Source organism: Ornithorhynchus anatinus, chromosome 2 (genome assembly GCF_004115215.2).
Source record: "Ornithorhynchus anatinus isolate Pmale09 chromosome 2, mOrnAna1.pri.v4, whole genome shotgun sequence".
Taxonomy (NCBI): Eukaryota; Metazoa; Chordata; class Mammalia; order Monotremata; family Ornithorhynchidae; genus Ornithorhynchus; species Ornithorhynchus anatinus.
Window position 1 is genome coordinate 170,647,426 of NC_041729.1, and position 21,341 is coordinate 170,668,766.

The window sequence follows — 21,341 nt, forward strand, 5'->3', positions numbered from 1 at the left end:
GCTTGGGAGTCAGAGGTCAGGGGTTCTAATCCCGGCTCTGCCACTTGTCAGCTGTGTGACCTTAGGCAAGTCACAACTTCTCTGTGCTTCAGTTCCCTCATCTGTAAAATGGGGATGAAGACTGTGAGCCCTACGTGGGACAACCTGATTATCCTGTTTCTACCCCAGCGCTTAGAACAGTGCTTGGCACATAGTAAGCGCTTAACAAATACCAACATTATTATTATTATTATTATTATTAGTCCTATGCCCTGGTTCCACTGTTGGATTGGCTTTAGATTCACACAACCACTGCCCCTTGACACACACAAACACACACACACGCTCCACCCCTCACCCCCACTAGTTCTAGGGCCCGACTTCAGCAGCCCAGAATCCCCGCCCCCTCCCACCACATATCCCAATATCCAGGTGCCATGGTGCAGCTCCCAAACCCTGCCCCAGAATGCAGGCTGTAGGGTCTTCTATGGGCATAGAACACTTCTAACCCCAGCCCATCACATTTTGGGATTGACGCCAGCACACATGTTTCCCCAACACATTGGTATTGTGGGAGTGTCCCCCCTGCCAGCCCATCACTGGTTCACGTGCTTCCAAGATGGCAGATCAGGCCATGAGGTGGAGATCAATGGAATCACCAGAGGAGAGACCAAGTGGTGATCAAAGAATGCCAACGTCCTGCTCACCTGCCAATTAGAAGCCATGGAAACCAATTGACAGCACTGGTTCAAATGATAATTTGTGCTGTTGGGATCATCTTCAGGACGTTCATGGGCAGTTGAAAGTGTCAGCTAGCATTGGGCTGATGGAGCTGTGTATATGTCTTAAAACCCCACCCCTATAACTACCTGGTGGCCCTGGACTGAGACCTCCTGGGAATGTGATGCCATCTACAGTGATGGGAAAGCCAGGGGGAGGGCAGTGTTTAGGTTGTAAAATAAGAAGTTCTATTTTAGACATATTTAGTTTGAGGTGACGGGAGGACATCCAAGTAGCGATGTCTCAAAGGCAGGAGGAAATGCGGGACTACAGAGAGAGATCAGGGCTGGAGAGGAAGATTTGGTTGTCATTTGCATAGAAGTGGTAGTTGAAGCCACGTGAGCGAAAGGGGTCTGACCTGGTACAAGCTGTTGTCCCAGCCATCTTTGCCCTGCACCTCTCTGGGAGTGATAGCATATGGAATCTCCACCTGTCGAGGAGTCGGAAATGGCAATAGTGAGAGTTCAGATGGACTTTTGAAGAAAATCCTCTCTGAATGCAGACTCTGCCTCGCCTGTCCCTAATCTCCAACCTTACCTGTGCTCCCAATCCCTGACCCCCTTTGAGAAACAGCTCATTGTTTCCCACGTGGTGGGCCCGCAGACTCCCTCTCAGGTCCAGAAGGGACAAGGTGTTGATGAGGTTCAAACCAGGGCAATAATCATAATAATAACTGTGGCATTTGTTAAGTACTTACTGTATGCCAAGAACTGTTCTAAGCACTGGGGTAAATATAAGGTTATCGGGTTGGATATTGCCCCTGTCCCATTTGGGGCTCACAGTCTTAATCACCATTTTACAAATGAGATAACTGAGGCACAGAGAAGTGAAGTGATGCCCAAGGTCGCACAGTGGACAAGTGGTGGAGCCATGGTCCAAATCTAGGTCCTTCCTGGTATATGCTCTATCCTCTAGGTCACAGTGCTTCTCTGTCCTGAACGGGGAATGAGTGTACTGTTTGGGGATCAGGGGATGAATGTCCCTTTTGGGGGTTATTCATTCATTCATTCATTCAATCATATTTATTGAGCGCTTACTGAGGACAGAGCACTGCACAAAGCGCTTGAGAGATTACAATAGAAAAAAGACACATTCTCTGCCCACAATGAGCTTACAGTCTAGAGGGAAAAGGAAACATTAATATAAATAAATAAATTACAGTCATGTACACCAGTGCCGAAGAGGGGGGTTGGGAGATGAATAAAGGGAGTTAATCAAGGTAATGCAGAAGGGAATGGAAGAATAGGAAAGGAGGGCTTAGTCAGAGAAAGCCTCTTGGAGATATGCCTTGAAAGAGGCTTTAAAATGGGAGAGAGTGATTGTCAGGTTTGAGCAGGGATAGCATTCCAGGCTAGAGGAAAAACACAGGCGAGAGGTCGGCGGTGAGATAGATGAGATGGACACAGTGAGAAGTTAGCGTTAGAGGAGTGAAGTGTGGGTTATAGGAGGAGAGGTGAGGTAGGAGGAGGCAAGGTGATAGAGTACTTGAAGCCAGTGATGAGCAGTTTCTGTTTGATGCAGAGGTGAACCACTGGAGTTTCTTGAGGAGTTGGGAAATATAGCCTGAATGCTTTTTGTAGAAAAATGATTCAGGCAGCAGAGTGAAGGATGCAATGGGGTGGAGAGAGAATCGCAGGCAGGGAGGTCAGGAAGGAGGCTGATACAGTAATCAAGGTGGGGTAGATAAGTGATTGGATTAACATGATAGCAGTATGGATGGAGAGGAAAGCGTGGATTTTAGCGATGTTGTGAAGGTGGAACCAACAGGATTTAGTGATAGATTGAATATGTGAGTTGAAGGAGAGAGAGGAGTCAAAGAAAAGGCCAAGGTTACAGGCTTGTGATGCCATCTACAGTGATGGGAAAGCCAGGGGGAGGGCAGTGTTTAGGTTGTAAAATAAGAAGTTCTATTTTAGACATATTTAGTTTGAGGTGACGGGAGGACATCCAAGTAGCGATGACTCAAAGGCAGGAAGAAATGAGGGACTACAGAGAGAGATCAGGGCTGGAGAGGAAGATTTGGTTGTCATTCGCATAGAAGTGGTAGTTGAAGCCATGTGAGCGAATGAGTTCTCCCAGGGAATGGGTGTAGATGGAGAATAGAAGGGGACCCAGACTGAACCTTGAGGAACCTCCACAGTAAGGGAGTGGGAAGCAGAGGAGTCTGTGAAAGAGACTGAGAATGGAGGACCAGAGAAATAGGTGGAGAACCAAGAGAGGGCAGTGTCAGTGAAGCCAAGGTCAGCTATTGTTTCCGAGAAGCAGGTGGTCGACAGTGTAGAAGGCAGCTTAGAGGTCTAGGAGGATTAGGATGGAGTAGAAGCCTTTGGATTTGACAAGAAGGAGATCATTGGTGACCTTTGAGTCAGCCATTTCTGTAAAGTGAAGGGAATGGAAATCAGATTAGAGGGAATCAAGGGGGAACTGGAGGAGAAGAACTTGAAACAGCAGGTTTGGTTTATGAGCACCCAATCTGGAGGCCAGATCATCAACTGAGGAGGGAGCTGCGGGGGTGGAGGGAGGGGCAGCTGTTGAGAGAAACCATGAGCAAGGAGGTGTCTCAGCCTGCAAGGGGCCCCAGCGTGTGCTGGGCAAGGCAGTGGGGCAGGGGGGCACTGTGCAGCCCTTCTGCAGGTCAGAGGGGTCGGAGGGAGGGAAGCCAGTCCTGGACCTACAGGGAGTTGAGGGGTCTGGGGCAGGAACAAAGGGAAGAGGCTGGAGGGGCAGAGCAGAGAGGGGAGTCGGGGAAGGCTGGAAGGGAGGAACAGGGAAAGAATTGGGGGAGGAGCCAGAAGAAGAGTTAGGGAGAGGCTGGAGGGGAGGAGCGGAAAAGGGGTAAGCCCCCAGCCAGATCCAATCCCCAGGGTCTCTGCTAGCTGTGAGCTGTAATAATGGGGTGTCTCCTCCCCCTCAGATCTCCCAGAACCAAGAGCCTGCTCCTGGTGGTTCACATCGCAGTGACACTGACCATTAAGCTGCTGATATCAACATTGACTCTGGTTTTCGTTCTCTGTGAGTATGGACTCTGCCTGGACTACCTTGGGATAGCAGACCCTGACTTGGGACACTGAGGGCTCGGGGCAGCTCCTCTCCCCAGTTGCTAGAGCTCAGGATATGCCCCATGCTTCATGGCCTGGAGCTGTGACCTCTGACCCCGGGGCTGGGCCCTCACACACGTGGCCATGATTCCTGCCTTGGAGAATTTCCCAAGGTCCTGTGGGCTTCCTGTGGTCCTGGGTTCCTGGGGAAATGTCTATCCCCGAGCTTCTGCCCTATGGGACACTCGCCAAGCCTCTCTCCACTCCTCCCCTCCAACCTCTCCCACTCCTCAAAAGCCTCCAGCAATCTCTTCAAGAATCTCCAATGGTTGCCCATCTATCTCTGCATCCAACAGAAATTACTTAATTTTGACTTTAAAGTGCTCAATCAACTTGCTCACTCCTAACTCACCTTGCTACTTTAGAGAAGCAGCGTGGCTCAGTGGAAAGAGCACGGGCTTTGGAGTCAGAGGTCATGGGTTCGAATCCCAGCTCTGCCACTTGTCAGCTGTGTGACTTTGGGCAAGTCACTTAACTTCTCGGTGCCTCAGTTACCTCATCTGTAAAATGGGGATTAAGACTGTGAGCCCCACGTGGGACAACCTGATTCCCTTGTGTCTACCCCAGCGCTTAGAACAGTGCTCGGCACATAGTAAGCACTTAACAAATACCAACATTATTAATACAACCCAGGCTGTCCATAGAGAAGCAGCATGGCTCAGTGGAAAGAGCACGGGCTTTGGAGTCAGAGGTCATGAGTTCGAATCCCGGCTCTGCCACTTGTCAGCTGTGTGACTGTGGGCAAGTCACTTAACTTCTCTGGGCCTCAGTTACCTCATCTGTAAAATGGGGATTAAGACTGTGAGCCCCATGTGGGACAACCTGATTTCCCTATGTCTACCCCAGCGCTTAGAACAGTGCTCTGCACATAGTAAGCGCTTAACAAATACCAACATTATTATTATTACTTTGCTCATCCAATTCTAACGTTCTCACTGGATCTCGGTTTTGTCCATCTGGCTGGTGAACTTTTGCGCACATCCTGCCTCTGGCCTGCAGTGCTCTCCCTCTTCATATACTCATCATATACTCTTCATATACTCTTCATATACTCTTCATATACTCTTCATAGTAAGCGCTTAACAAATACCAACATTAATTCATATCTGACAGAGAATTACTTTCCTTCCCTTCAATGCCTTATTGAAGGCACATCTCCTCCAAGTGGCTTTCCCTGACTAAGACCTCTTTTCCTCTTCCTGCACTCTCTTCTGTGTAGCCCTCATTTACTCCTTCTATACAGCCCAGCTCCCAGCACCACAGCACCTTCGTACATATCTGTAATTTATTCATTTAAATCAAGGTCTTTCAGTCAGTCAACCTTATTTATTGATAATAATGATTATTATTAATAATAATTGTATTTGTTAAGTGCTTACATTGTGGCATGCACTATACTAAACAATGGGACAGATACAAATTGGGTTGGACACAGTCCTTGTCCCTCATGGGGCTTACAATATCCCTCCTCATTGTACACAAGGTAACTGAAGCCCAAAGAAGTGAAGTGACTTGCCCAAGATCACACAGTGGACAACCGGCAGAGCCAGTATTAGAACCCATGTCCTTCTGACTCCCAGATATGTGCTCTATCCACTATGGCATGCTACTTCTTTGTGGTTCTGTGCACATTTACTTTGTGTAGAGCAATGAACTAAGCTCTTGGGAGACTACAATAGAACAATAAAGCCAATGTATTCCCTGCCCACAGCAAGCTAACAATCTAGAGGGGGAGACAGGTAGAAGTCCTCAATGTCCATGAAGTGGGAGCAGAAGGGGCCCTGGGCTAATTCTGAGCTCAAACAGAGCAGATCCCAGCTACGTTTTAGATATTTTGGGTTTTTTTTCTTTTTTTCAACAATTTACCAGTTTGTTTTTGAATTCATTTTTTGTTTTTTAGCGTTTTTTTCGTTTTTTTGAAAAAAAAATTGTTTTCATTTTTTCATTTTTTTGGGAAAACTTTCTTTTTTCATTTTCTTCTGTTATTTTTTGCTTTTTCTCAAGTTTTTTCGCATTTTTTTTTCATTTTTTCGCAGTTTTTCGCCTTTTCACCTTACATGTCACAGGACTCCCACCTTATCAAGAAATGAAGTCTTCCCCGCCTTGAGTGCCTGCTTGGTCAGAGGAAAGGGAAAATTCTCTGCAAATCCCATTCCGATGATGGGTCCTTCTCTCCTGTTCCTTTCTGCAGTTCTCCTGAACTTCCAGAACCAGGCAGCTGCTACCAACCCCAACTCTGCTAATCTGACCACCTTGACCTTCAGGAACCCCAAGCCACCTAGCCCCCTGGACCACCCAGACCCCACACTCCACCCTAGGAAGTAACCTTGGGCTTCTCATTCAGAATCTGGTTTTAGCTAGAAACATAGAAATTTCTAACAATTTGGAAATGTGATACCAGGGGCTGGGCATCAGGAGCCTGAGGTCCCTCTGTGGAGGGGAAGTATCTCCTAGGGCCGGATGCTGCTCTGAATCCTGTTCCTGCCATGCTTTTCTTCTTCCTTCTCCCTTCTGCAGTGCCAGGCCCCTGCCAGCCCCTGCAGATGTCAACACTACCACACCTTCCTTGGCCACCTCAGGGACTTTCTCTCGGGAACCATATTCAGTAGAGCAAGCAGGAGGCTCAGACCATGCCAAGGCTCCAGATGAGGGTTTGGGTGACTGACTCAGGCTGATGGTGGATAATAATAATAGTAATAATAATAAAAATAATCATGACAATAGCATTTCTTAAGCATTTAATATGTGCTAGCTACTGTATTAAGCTCTGGGTTGGATAATTGGATTGGACACAGTCACATTCAGTCAGTCAGTTGTATTTATTGAATGCTTACTGTGTACAGAACATGTACTAAGCACTGGGTAGTGTCCAATACAATAATAAACAAACACATCCCCTTCTCGCAATGAGCTTACTGTCTATAGGGAGAGATGGACATCAATATAAGTAAATAAATTACAGATATGGACATAAGTGCTATGGGCTGGGAGCGGAGATGAATAAATGGTACTTGTTAAGCACTTAATGTGTGCCAAGCACAGCTCTAAACCCTGGGATAGATACAAGTTGATCAGATTGGATGCAGTCCCTGTCCCACATTGGACTCACACTCTTACTTTCCATTTTTCACAGATGAGGTAACTGAGGCACAGAGAAGTGAAATGCCTTGCCCAAGTCACATAGTAGACAAATGGCAGAGGTGGGATTAGAGCCCATGATGTGGATCAGTGGAAAGAACCCGGGCTTGGGAGTAAGAGGTTGTGGGTTCTAATCCTGGCTCCGGCACTTGTTAGCTGTGTAACTTTGGGCAAATCACTTAATTTCTCTGTCCCTCAGTTACCTCATCTTTAAAATGGGAATTAAGACTCTGAACCCCATGTGGGACAACCTGATAATCCGTATCCTCCCCAGTGCTTGGCACATAGTAAGTGCATAACAAATACCATCATTATTATTCTTATTATTCTTATTATCATGACTCTCAGGCCAGTGCTTTATCCAATATGCTATGCTGCTTCCTTAATAGAGCGAGCAAGTCAGGGCAGCTCGGAAGGGAGTGGGAGTAGAGGAAAGGAGAGCTTAGTCAGGGAAGGCCTCTTGGAGGAGATGAGCTTTCAATAAGGCTATGATGGTGGAGAGAGTCTGTCAGATTTGAGGAGAGGGCGTTCTCCGCCAGAAGCATGAGATGGGAGAGAGGTTGGTGGTGAGATGGACGAGATTAAGGAACTGTGAGAAGGTTAGCATTAAGAGTATGAGCCCTAAGTGTGACGGGGCTATGTCCAACCCTATTTGCTGGTAGAATACTAGAATTATTATTCTTATAATTAGAGAAACATAGTGTGGGGGGCTGGGTTGTAGTATTCATTTATTCATTCATTCAATCATATTTATTGAGTGCTTACTGTGTGCAGAGCACTCTACTGGGCCCTTGGAAAATACAATTCAGCAGGAATGAGAGACAATCCCTGCCCACACCGGGTTTTTTACAGTCTATAAGGGGGGAGACAGATATCAAAACAAGTAAACAGGCATTCAATAATATTTACTGAGCGCTTACTATGTGCAGAGCACTGTACTAAGCACTTGCAATGTACAACTCGGCAACAGATAGAGACAGTCCCTGCCCTTTGACAGGCTTAGCAATTTAAATAAATAGAATTATAGATATATACACATCAAAACAAGTAAACAAGGAGGGGAGAAGAGGAAAAGTGGGACTTAATCTAGAAAGGCCTCTTGGAGGAGGTGAGCCTTCAGTAGGGCTCTGAAGGAGGGAAGTGTGATTGGCAGATTTGAGGAAGGAGGGCATTCCAGGCCAGAGGTAGGATGTGGACTAGAGGCCGCAGGTGGGACAGGAGAGAACGAGGCACAGTGAGAAGGTTAGCATGAGAGGAGCAGAGTGTGTGTGTGTGTGGATGTAGAAGGAGAGAAGGGAGGTGAGGTAGGAGGGGACAAGGTGATGGAGAGCTTTGAAGCCAATAGTGAGGAGTTTATACTTAATGCAGAGAACCAGAGCAACGTACACGTGAGCTCATCATTGGGCAGGGATTGTCTCTATATGTTGCTGAATTGTCCATTCCAAGCACTTAGTAAAGTGCTCTGCACATAATAAGTGCTCAATAAATATTACTGAATGAATGAATGAAGCCACAGGGAGAAGGTTAGCACCAGAGGAGCAGAGTGTGCAGGATGGCATGTAGAAAGAGACTAGCTAGGTAAGGTAGAAGGCAGGATAGGATAAGTGATTGGATTAATATGGTAGCAGTTTGGATGGAGAGAAAAGGGCAGATTTTGGCGATGATGTGAAGGTGGAATGACAAGATTTAGTGATGTATCAAATATGTGGGTTAAATGAGAATGAGGAGTCAAGAATAACATCATGGTTATGTGCTTGTTAGACAGCAAGGATGGGGGTGCCATCTACAGTAATGGGAAAGTTAGGGGAGAGCAATGTTTGGATGGTAAAATAAGTTCAGTTTTAGGTTTATTAACTTTGAGGTGACAGGATGACAACGTCCCATATAGGGTTCACTGACTTTCTGACCCCCTTTTACAGATGAGATAGAGAAATGAAGTGACTTAGCCAAAATCACACAGCAGACATGTGGTAGACCTTGGATTTACTCCCACGCCTGGGCTCTTTGCAGTAGGCCATGATGCTTTCCACAATGGTCGGGGGGCCCACAGATGCCACAGGCATCTCTCAGGCTCTGACAGGGTGGAGAGGAGACACTCACAATCCTGATCCAGTTCACTGATCAAACATCAATTGTCAGCATTTATTGTGTGTTTACTATGTACAAAGCACTGTATTAAGTGCATGAGAAAGTACAGTACAACAGAGTAAGTGGATATGATCCCTGATTATAAGGAGCTTATAGTCTCGAGGGCATAAAGACATTAAAATAAATTACAGGTGGATATGGAGATAAGTGCTGTGTGTGGGAGAGGTAAAAATCAAAGTACTTTAGAATTAAAAAACCAAGTGTCTAGGCAGCAAAGAATGGAAGAGAGAAGGGAGGGCAAGTGGGAAAATGAGGACTTAGGGAAGGTCTTGCCTAGAAGGTGTGATTTTAATTGGGCTTTTAAAGTAGTGAGCATGGTGGACTGTCAAATATGAAGCAGGAGGATGTTTCAAGCCAGAGGGAGGACATGGGCAAGGGGTCAACAGCAAAACAGATGAGAAAGAGTTACAGTGAGTATGTTGGCATTAGAGGAGAGAAGTGGGTGGGTTGGATTGTAGCAGGAAATGAGTGAGATAAGGTAGAAGAGGAGAGTAGATTAAATGCCTCAAAGGTGATGTTAAGGAGTTTCTGTTTGTTGTTACTGATTCCAAAAAAGATGTGGAGATTTGGAGAAGGATGGGCAGCTATTGGAGACATTTGAGGAGTGGAGAGATGTGGGCTGAATAGATCTTTAGAAAAATGAATGGGGCAGCAGAGTGAAGCAAGGAGGTCAGGGAAGAGGCTGATGCATATTCAAGGCGGGTTAGAAGAAGTGCTTGGAGGAGCAGGAGCCAGAATCCCAGACGTCAAATTTCTTGCCCTAGAGGTATGATGATGATGATAGTAGCATTTGTTGAGCACTTATTATGTACCAGGCCCTATATTAAGTGCTGGGATGGATACAAGATAATCAGGTTATTAAGCCTGGTGAGGGCAGGGATTATCTCTCTTTATTCCTGAATTGTAATTTCCGAGTGCTTAGTACGGTGCTCTGCACAAAGTGCTCAATGAATACAAATGAATGAATGAATGAATTTATAGAGTACTTTCTGTGTGCAAAGCACTGTACTAAGTGCTTGGGAGAATAAAATATAACAACAAAGAAACATATTCCCTGCCCTCAACAAGTTTACAGACTAGAGGGAGAGACAGACACTAATATGAATAAATTACAGATATGTATATAAGTGCTGTGGGGCTGAAATAAGTTATTTGGGGCTGACACCAACCCTGTCCCACAAGTGGCTCACAGTCTCTATCCCCATCCCCAGATGCAGGAACTGAGGCACAGAGAGGTGAAGTGACTTGCCCAAGGTCACACAGCAGACAAGTGACAGAGCATGGATTAGAACCCAGGTCCTTCTGACTCCCAGGCCTGTGCTCTATCTACTAGACCATGCTGCTTCTTTACTGTGACTTCTAGTTCTAGGGAAAGACAGGCCTTCCCTAGGTTATATTCTCCCACTCCCTCTCCCCAATTTCCTCTTCAATCCCTCTGCCTCACCCACAAACAGGTGCACTCTCAGCCTCCTGCAGCATTTGTGCCCACATCGTGCACACCCTGTTACCTAAGTACTCACTCCCCTGCACATACACTTTCCTTCTTCATCCCACCTGTGATTTACTTTTCCCTTACACAGACTCAAAGGTCCTTTAAGGCAGGTGTATGCCTACTAATTGCATTGTCCCCTCTCAATGTTCACTACATTCTTCTACCCACTATAGGCACTCAATAAATACTACTTACTCCTCCACGTGTTTAGAACAGTTCTCTTCTCTGCACACCATAAGCACTAAATGTCTTTGATTGATTGAGTATGGTAATGTTTAAGAAGTACATATTACATGCTAAGCACTGGGGTAGATAGAAGGTAATTAGCCCGCCTTCATTGTTTGATTGATTGGACCACGCTTAGGAGAGGGGCACCTGTCCATGGCTGTGGACAATAGTCCAAGGGTGGGCTGTTTTCTTCCCACACAAACCCTGTCCCTGCTCTGACTTTCCTTCACTGTGGATGGCCCTTCCATCCTTTCTGTCTCTCAAGCCTGTTACCTTGGCATTATCCTCGACTCCTCTCATTCAACCTTCATATTCAATCCATCACTAAATCCTGTTGGTTACACTTTCACAACATTGCTAAAATCCTCCCTTCTCCATACAAACTGCTACTACTTTAATACAGTCACATTTTATCCCACCTGGATAATCCCACCTGGACTACTGGATCAGCAGCCTCCCAGCCTCCTGTCTCTCCCCATGCTAGTCCACACCACTCTGTTGCTCAAATCATATTTCTACAAAAACCTTCAGGACATTTTTCCCCACTCCTCAAGAAATTCCAGTGGATCCACTTCTGCATCAAACAAAAAACTCACCTTTGGCTTTAGAGCACTCAATCACTTTGCCCTCTCATTCCTTGATTCAATAATGTTAATCAAGCACTTAATGTGTGCAGAACACTGTACTAAGCCTTTGGAAAGTATAATACAATAATAAACAGTGATATTCCCTGCCCCCAATTAGCTCACAGTCTAGATATTGGGAGACAGACATCAATACAAATAATAAAACTACAGATATGTACATAAGTGCATTGGGGCTGGATGCAGGTGGGAAGGATAAAGGCAGCAAGTCAGGGAAAAGCAGAAATGAGCGGGAGATGAGGAAAACTGGGGCTTAGTCTGGGAAGGCATACTGGAGGAGATAGATGTTCAAAATGGCTTTGAAGTAGTGAGTGGGGAGTGGGGAGTAATTGTCAGATTTGAAGAGGGAAGGCGTTCCAGGCCAAAGGCAGGATGTGGGCCAGGGGCCCACAGTGAGACAGGTGAGATCGGGGCATAGTGAGAAGGTTAGGACTAGAGGAGCAAAGTATGCGGGCTGGGTTGTAGAAGGAGAGAAGCAAGGTGAGGTAGGAGGGGTCATAGCGTGATGAACTGCTTTCAGGCCAATGGTGAGGATTTTTTGACTCCTACTACAACCTAGCCTGCACACCTCACTCCTGTAATGCTAACCTTTTCACTGTACCTACCACCAACCCCTCGCCCATATCTTCCCTCTAGCCTGAAATGCCCTCCTTCCTTATATCTGAAAGACAATTACACTCCCTCGCTTCAAAGTCTTACTGAAAGCACATCTCCTCCAAGAGGCCTTCCCCAACTAAGCCCCTATTTCCTCTTCTCTCACTCCTTTCTACATCACCCTGACTTGCTTCCTTTATTTGTCTCCCTGCCTCAAACCCCGGCCCAGCCCGACAGCACTTATGTACATACCTGTAATTTTCTTTAACTGTATTGATGTCTGTCTCCCCGACTCCAGACAGTAAGCTAATCATGGGCAGGTAATGTGTCTGTTTATTGTTGTTTTATACTTTTGCAAGCACTTAATATAGTGTACTGCATACAGTAAGCTCTCAAAGAAAAGGAATAACTGAATAACTGACCGACTGACTGACTGACTGACTGACTGACTGAATGAATGAAGAATTTCTTTCTTGAGTTTCTTTCTTCTTCTCTCTCTCCCATTTGCACACCACCCCTTGATTCCTCAGGAAGGGTGAGTTGACTAGGGTCCCAATAAGTGAGGTGGGGTGTAAGGGGACTCTACTGCCTGGACACTCTCTCCCCTGCTCTGCTATGTCCTCAGATACAATGAACAATGATTGAAATCAGGGCCAAAAATATTACAACCCATTGTCACCCGTTGCCAGGGACAGGTTCTTTCGGGATCAGCATGGCGAGAAAGAGAGAGAGAGAGAGAGAGAGGCTGGAGATGGAAAACCTGAGCTTTGTATAAAATTTATTCTGCGTGGCGAATTGAATTAATGAATTACTTAGACGTGACAATCGGCCTTCCCTTTTGGGGGAAATATGGTGTTAAAGCTTCCCCTTTGTGAGGAATATGGTGTTAGAGCTTCCCTAACGGGAGGAATACACTGGTATGTTACTCGCGTGTGGGCAGACACCAGGGCCCGCCCAGGCAGAGCTCGCTTATGGTTTACTCACAACGTGGGGAGGCAGCTAGTTCCCACCATGAGTACACCCACTCAGGAGGAACCCACTTAGGCGTTAAACCCTCTTGCATGTTAAAACCCACTTATACGATAGCCCCACTTGTACGTTAAAACCCACTTATGCGTTAAATTCACGTATGTGCTACTTGCACAAGGTGAGGCAGCTAGCTCCCACCATATTCATGTCCCACTGGGGAGGCACCCACTTAGACATCAAATCCACTTATGTGCTACTCGCACTCAGTGAGGTGGCTAGCTCCCACCATATTCACATCCCACTGGGGAGGCACCCACTTAGACATCAAATCCATTTAAATGTTACATACCCATGGTGAAGCATTTGGTTTCCAACCCCACGAGCACCCAGCAGGACGGGACACTCACCCATCCCACGGCTCCTCGCTCGGTGCAGGCAGAGCGGCCTTCTCACGCTCTGGACAGAGGCGACCTGCAGCCGGCTGCTGCAAGTCCCATTCCTCTGCACAGAAGGTTAGAGGCGGCGGGTATTTATCACCTGTGCCCTTAGGCCATTCCAGTTTCCGGCCTCAGTTTATCCAATCTCTGCCCTCCCCCCTCCTCCATTCCTAATTTGATTGGCACGGAGGCGAGGGACACCTTCTGTATTTCCATCTTGGGCTGTCAATCTGGCAGTTTTGGTTTTGGGGGCGGTGTCCCACCCTCACTTCCGAGTTCCGGCTGCTGGCTCAGGAGGTCACGAGATAGCATTTGACCTTGAGATGGTCGGTACCCCAGGATGTCACCTTGGGACACCCATATATTGCCCTGACCCTCTGCTTCCTCAGATATGATCAATAGCAATTCAAATCAGGGCCAAGAATATTCCAATCCAGCTATTCTCCTGCCCCTCTGTGTCTTAAGATACAGTGAATTTACAATTCAAATCACAGCAAAGAATATTCCAACCTACCTATTCCTCTGCCTCTATGTGTTCTCAGATACAATGAACAACAACTCAAATCAAGGCCTAGAATATTCCAATACAGCTATTTCCCTACCACTCAGCCAACCCTGAGCAGGCACCATTTCTCTTTCTGCCCTTCTCCTGTAGCAGGCCAGAACTGGCCACTCCACTGAGACTTTCTGTTCCTGCCTCTCCCACCGTCCTTTACCCCCTAGTGTCTGCTCTTCTCCCACCTCCATGGCAGAGCCCACAGTGACACTGAGCCTGCTTTTATAAAGGAGAGACCAAAGCATTTATTAGATGAAACTGAACCTAATCTCTCCACCCTCCCGCAAATCCCCAGTATTAATACTGAAGTCAGAAATCCACACACTCCCTACCCACGTATCTGATTTCAGATTGCTCCCCAGGTGCCAGTGTGCACTCCAACGGGTCCTCCCTCTTTCTCTCTTTCTCCATCTAATGCCTGAGTGACCATTCACTCCAACCAGAGCAGCATGGTTTTGTCCCTCCAGCACTTCCTCATTCCTTGCCCCTCTCCCCTCCCCGCCTCCTACACAGGGGCTTCCACTTGATTGTCTCTCACCCCCAGAGATGATCAATGTCTCCCCCTCTGTAGGCACTAGACTTGCTTGCTAACTGGGAGATTCTTGCTGGGTGTCACGCTGTGCCCTCTGGTGGGTGGACTTCGTCCCTCTGAAGCTCCTTCCCATCCCTCTCTCCAGTCGATATAGCATCTCATACTGGTCTTCCTGGAGTGTTTACTATCTGAGGTGGAGTACCGCAGGATCCCCAACTGGTACTCCAGACTCCTATCCCACTCCCCTAGGGATGGATGGGTTGAGCCGTCGCCTCGAGCACTGCTGCCGTTGCCATCATGAACGGCTGTGACACTCTCACTCCCCGGGGTTGTCGGGCACTGAGACCAAAGGGCCATGTCTGGGGAAAGGCCCCCCGCCCATGACAGTGTCCGTTCACCAGCAGCGGGTCCCCCTCAACCATGGTTACCGCAGGGTTGCAGTTAAGTCTCTGGTACAGCCAGTGAGCCTGGGGATGAGGGAAGGAGTGGATGGTCCCCTTGGACACCGGGGCGAGCAGGGGGCAGCCAAGAGGCCAGGGCCAGAAGTCCCAGTCCCTGCAATCTGTGCCCCGCTCCCACTCACATCGTGACCCTGTCCTCAGTGTGCCTGCCCTGTGTTCCACTCATTGTTGCAGGCAAGACCCCCATGGTCCAAGGAGACCCCCACGGGCTAATAGTCTCTGATCCTCATCTCATCCCCCTGAAGTCCCCAACCCTGGGCTTCCGGAGGAAAACACATGACCCTTTCTCCACTGGGGACACACCTCCCATTCCACCCCCTGCTACCCATAACCCTTATTTATTTACAAATGTTTAATAATAATAATAATATTGGTATTTGTTAAGCGCTTACTATGTGCAGAGCACTGTTCTAAGCGCTGGGGTAAACACAGGGGAGTCAGGTTGTCCCACGTGGGGCTCACAGTCTTAATCCCCATTTTACAGATGAGGGAACTGAGGCACAGAGAAGTGAAGTGACTTGCCCACAGTCACACAGCTGACAAGTGGCAGAGCTGGGATTCGAACTCATGAGCCCTGACTCCAAAGCCCATGCTCTTTCCACTGCGCCACGACACTATCTCTTCCCCTTTCCTGTAATTTTTTAGTGTCTCTCTCCCCAGGTAGATTGTCAACATCCAATTTATTATCTAGTATCTACCTCTGTGCTTGGTACAGATTAAGCAGATTAAGGAAAGAGCCCGGGCCTGGGAGTCAAAGGTCATGGGTTCGAATCCAGGCTCTGCCACTTCATTCATTCATTCAATAGTATTTATTGAGCGCTTACTATGTGCAGAGCACTGTACTAAGCGCTTGGAATGAGCAAGTCGGCAACAGATAGAGACAGTCCCTGCGGTTTGACGGGCTTACAGTCTAATAGGGGGAGACGGTCAGCTGGGTGACCGTGGGCAAGTCACTTAACTACTCTGTGCCTCAGTTCCCTCATCTGTAAAATGAGGATGAAGTCTATGAGCCTCAGGTGGGACAACCTGATGACCCTGTATCTTCCCCAGTGCTTAGAACAGTGTTCTGCACATAGTAAGCATTTTAACAAATACTGACATTAATTAAGCGCTTAGCAAACACCACCATTAGTATTACTTCTGAGGATAGAAATTCTGTCCCCTAACTCTATTGTTCTCTCCAAACCACTCAGTACAATACTGTACATTGTCCTGCACCCAATAGCCTGTAAGCTCCTTGAGGGCAGGGATCATATCTGCTAACTCTATTGTACTCTCCCAAATGTTCAGTACAGTAGACTGTAAAGTTCTTGAGGGAAGCCCAATTCGCCATGACACAGCTCCCCCTGCCTGGACAGGTTCCACCTTAGCCTCTGACTCACCCCTGCCCGCAAACCCACCTTCCCCCATGAACCCTGATTCCCAGGATGCAGGGTCCCTGGATTGAAGTGAGTCTGCTCCCACCTCCAACCTGTCCCCCACCCCATCCCCACCCTCGACATTGCCCCAACCCTCCCTAGTGAACCCCAATTCCCCAGGACACAGGGACCCATGGAGTGGACAAAGTCCACCCCTTCCCCTGCTCCCATCCCCATCCGTACCCTTCCTCGAGACCCCTAATTTCCCAGTACACAGTGACCCCTCCTCTCCTATTCCTCCACCGAAAAACCCCCTCCCTAAGACCAGAGTGCCCGAATCTGAGCTCTGCCCATCAGTCAATGGGGGCAGTCTAGTTTCACCATGTGGGGTAGTGGAGGTGGTTTCTTTGCCTCCAAGGGGCTTAACCAGGGACCCGGGGCTTCAGCTTGGACAGGGGGATGGGAGCTGGGCTTGGAGTCCTGGAACCCTCAGCTTGTATGTGGAGTTGGGAGGCTTGGTCGGAGGTCCGAGCTCTGAAAACAGGGCAGAGGTTTCGGGGGTGGGGGCCGGTAGCCTCATTGGGCCTCACTCCTGGTGGTCTCTGCCCCGGCCAGGGCCACAAATTGTGGTGCAAAAGGCTTGTGTGTGTGTGTGTGTGTGTGTGTGTGTGTTTGGGACAGATCTGAACAGGGTTGTCCCTAGGACATCTGTGGTTCCAAGATTGACTCCTGGGCAGAGGGGAAGCCTGAGTGCATGGGTCCTTCTAGCAGTGGACATCGCAGTGACAACCCATTGGCCAGATCACAGACTTGGGGTGGGACTCGCACCTAATCATTAGCTCCATTCTGGACACCCTGTGGGCAGCTGTCTATGGGGAGATGGTCACTGTGGCAACAACATCTGGTCCAGCAAAAGAGAAGGAGCCATGACCCCTAGGGCTGTTTTCTGAGCATCGGGGACCCTCCCCTTGTTTGTGTGTGTAGGGGGACAGAGGGGGCTCCTCTCTGCCCACCACAGGTAGGCTTGGCCCAAGGGTTGTGTCGGTGGGGGGAGCTGTGGGCTCCTGGGCATTCAGAATGCAGCCTCAGCTGTGACCAGGATTCCCAAACCCCAGAGTCGTGAGGGGTGACTGACCTCCAGACTGCCCTGTGTGTCCCAGACTGACCACTCCTCACAGAGCTCCTGTGCTGTGTCTGCCTTGTGTTCAGCTGCTCCCTCCCTCACCCCTCCGTGTCTCCAGATTGTTTGGTCAGCATCAGACCCAAGACAGCAGAGCCTCCAGCCAAGGCAGTGCCCAGTCTGAGGGCCATTCATTCATTCATTCATTCAGTTGTATTTATTGAGCCATGTACATCTGAGGGGTCACTGGGCTCTCTGGAGCTACTCCCGGGTTTGCCATTGAGGGGAAACCCTGGTTGTGGTCCCCAGGGATGGTCTGATCTGGCCAGGGATTGAGCCCTTGCATCTTTGCAGTCAGGTGAATCCCTCCCCTTTGCCTGTGAGTGGGGCCAGCTGCCATCTCAGTCTGGGGAAAGTGATCCCACAGATCCTGCCCCATTGGGGTCCAAGGAATCATCTGACGCTTTGGCTGGGGCAGGTAGTTGAGCAACAGAGCAGCTTTTCAACAGGCTGCTGGTTCTCCAGGTCATGGCCTCTGGGGGCGGGGGTCAGGGATCCCAGGGGGCCGCAGGGTCCCAGGGATCTCAGTATTTCTCGGAGCTCTCTCCTGCCAGCCTGCGGGTCACCATCAAGAGACGCTTTGAAGCCCAGGGTAGACCGTCCCCAAAACTCTGAGGCAGCTCAGACTGAACGGCAAGCACGTTCTGTATTCAGAGCACTAAACTGGACACCCACTGTATACAGCGCACTATACCAGACACCCTCTGGACACCGACTGGGGGCAGACCACTGCACTGGGCACGATTGTCCACAGAGCATGGTAGTGGGCATCCAGTGTGTGCAGAAGGCTGAACTGGACACTTACTGTGTACAGAACACTGTACTGAGCATGCACTATGTACAGAGCACAGTATTAGGTACCTACTGTGAATAGTGTATTGAACAAAACGTCTACTATAGAGAGAGTACAGTATTGAGAGTCTTCATGGTGCAGACTCTTGTACTGGGCACCTAGAGTGCATAGACTACATTTTACGCATTGGGTGCCCAGAGCTGATTAGTGGGTGCCCAGAACTTTCATCATAATATCCTGAATGATGTACTGAACTAAGCATAGAGAAAGAATCGCAGAAGCCTAAGGCAAGTTCCCTGTCCCCAAGAAACTTCCACTCTAATGGGATGGGCAGATGTAAAAATTTAAATAGCATAAATAATTGAATATTTAGCAGTTGAATTTAGATATAGACACAAGTGCTGTAACTGTTGGGTTGCTATGCTACGTGCAGTTGTCAGTCAGTTGGGGAAGTCTGGTTGAAGAGGTGAGATTCAAGAAACATTTTAGAGCTACCGGGAGAGCTGTGGTCTACTGCATTTACTGCGGGGAACGAGTCCAGATCCCAGGGATCAGGGAGAGGGTCTGGATTTGAGACTGGGGAATAGAGAGTGAGGTACAGCTGGAAGGGAGTGGGGGAGGAGGGGAGCGTGGGAGGAGGGAATCCTTGAGCTGCAATGGAGCAGGAAAATAGAGGGCACAGAGAGAGGGGGTAGGAAGAGGGGGACATAGGGGAAGACAATGACAATGATGGGAGGGCAGTTCTTTTTTAATGGGGACAGTAATGGGTAGCCAATTGGAGGCTTCTGAGTTGGGGAGTGATGTGTCCTAAGCAGCATGGTGTAGTGGATAGAGCACAGGCCTGGGAGTCAGAGACATGGGTTCTAATCCTGCCTCTGCCCCTTGTCTGCTGTGTGACCTGGGGCAAGTCATTTCACCTCTCTGTGCCTCAGTTACATCATCTGTAAAATGGTAATAAAGACTGTGAGCTCCAAGTGGGGCCAGGGCTCTGTCCAACTCGATTTGCTTGTATCCACCCCAGAGCTTAGTACAGTGCCTGGCACATAGTAAGCAGTTAACAAATACCACAAGTATCATTATTATTTTTATTAATAATAATGGACAGAGTTTTAGGGAAATGATCAGGACAGCTCTATGTGTGGCAGAGCCTGAAGAAGGCAAGGCTGGAGGCCAGGTGGGTGGGGATGGGAGCTTCGTTCATAATCCCATATCCCATCGCTCCTTTCCTGGGTCTGCTGGAGTCTCCAGAAAGGCCTCAGTTCATTCATTCATTGAATCATATTTATTAAGCTCTTACAGTGTGCAGAGCACTGTACTAAGTGCTTGGGAAAGTACAATACAACAATAATGAGTGACAATCCCTGCCCACTACGAGCTCACAGTCAAGGGTTGGGAGAAAGACATCAATAGAAATAAACAGACAGTATAAATTGATAAAATTACAGATATAAACATAAGTACTGTGGGTCTGGGACGGGGAGAAGAGCAAAGGAAGTAAGTCACAGTGACACAGAAGGAAGTGGGAGATGAATAAAAGTGGAGCTTAGTTTGGGAAGGCCTCTTGGAAGAGATGTGACTTGAATAAGTCTTTGAAGAAGGGGAGAGTAATTGTCTGGCAGATTTGAGGAGGGAGGGTGTTCCAGGCCGGAGGTAGGATGTGGTCTCAGGGTCTGCAGAGGAACAGGTGAGATTGAGATTGAGAAAGTTGCACCAGAGGAGCAAAGTGTGTGGGCTGGGTTGAAGAATGAGAGAAGTGAGGTGAAGTAGGAGGGGGCAAGGTGACAGACTGCTTTAAAGCCAATGGTGAGGAGTTTTAGTGTCCCTGAAATGGAAGCAGGAGGGGCCCTGGCTAACCCCAGGCCGGGGGCAGAACAGATCCCAGCCAGGTGCTCTGCTCTATCAAGAGGTAAAGACGTGTCCCGCTTGAGTGTCCCCTTGGGCAGAGGAAAGGGAAAATTCTCTGCATATCCCATTCTGATGATGTTTCCTTTTCTCCTGTTCCTCTCTGCAGCTCTCCCGAACTCCCAGACCCAGACAGCTGCCATCAACTCCAACTTCACCAATCTGACCACCCTGACCTTCAGGACCCCCCAAATCACCCAGCCCTCCTGGACCATCCAGACCTCAGACTGCACCCCAGAAGGTAACCATGGGATTCTCATTCAGAATCTGGTTTCAGCTAGAAACCTAGAAATTTCTGAACAATCTGGAAATGTGATACCAGGGGCTGGGCATCAGGAGCCTGAGTCTCTCTGTTGGTGGGGGGTCCCTCTTTAAAGGGCAAGTATCTCCTAGAGCTAGAGGTTGCTCTGAGTCCCGTTTTTGCCACGTCTCTCTCCTTCCTACTCTTTTCTGCAGTGTCAGGCCCCTCCCAGCCCCTTGCTGGTGTCAGACCCTCACACCCTCCGTGGCCACCTCAGAGTGTTTCCCTCAGAGCCCCATTCAGTAGAGCAAGCAGGAGGCTCAGTCCATGCCAGTGCTCCAGATGAGGGTTGGGTGATTGACTCAGGCTGATCTGGGATAATAATAACATTATTAATAACAATAATAATATGAGTATTTGTTTAGTATTGTATTAAGCAGTACGTACTTGTAAGGAAGCAACGTGACTTAGTGGAAAGAGCACGGACTTTGAAGTCAGAGGTCAAGGGTTCTAATCCCAGCTCTGCCACTTATCAGCTGTGTGACTTTGGGCAAATCACTTAACTTCTCTGTGCCTCAGTTACCTCATCTGTAAAACGGGCATTAAGATTATGAGCCTCACGTGGGACAACCTGATGACCCTTTATCTACCCCAGTGCTTTGCACATAGTAAGAACTTAACAAATATTATAATTATTATCATCATTAAGCTTTTTATATGTGGCGGCCACTATACTAAGCTCTGGGTTGGATAAGTGGGTTGGACACAGTCACAGTCAGTCAGTCAGTTGTATTTATTGAATGCTTACTGT

General features: G+C 48.2%; 1 protein-coding gene across 1 annotated transcript in view; it reads left to right on the forward strand.

Annotated features, from left to right (window-relative positions):
• LOC103168043 (killer cell lectin-like receptor subfamily B member 1F) overlaps positions 1–21,341 on the forward strand; it is a 113,483-nt gene that overhangs the window by 73,918 nt on the left and 18,224 nt on the right. The window contains exon 4 of the mRNA XM_039911272.1: positions 20,399–20,530. Coding sequence (XP_039767206.1) covers positions 20,399–20,530 — 132 coding nt within the window. The remainder of the gene's footprint in view (positions 1–20,398; positions 20,531–21,341) is intronic.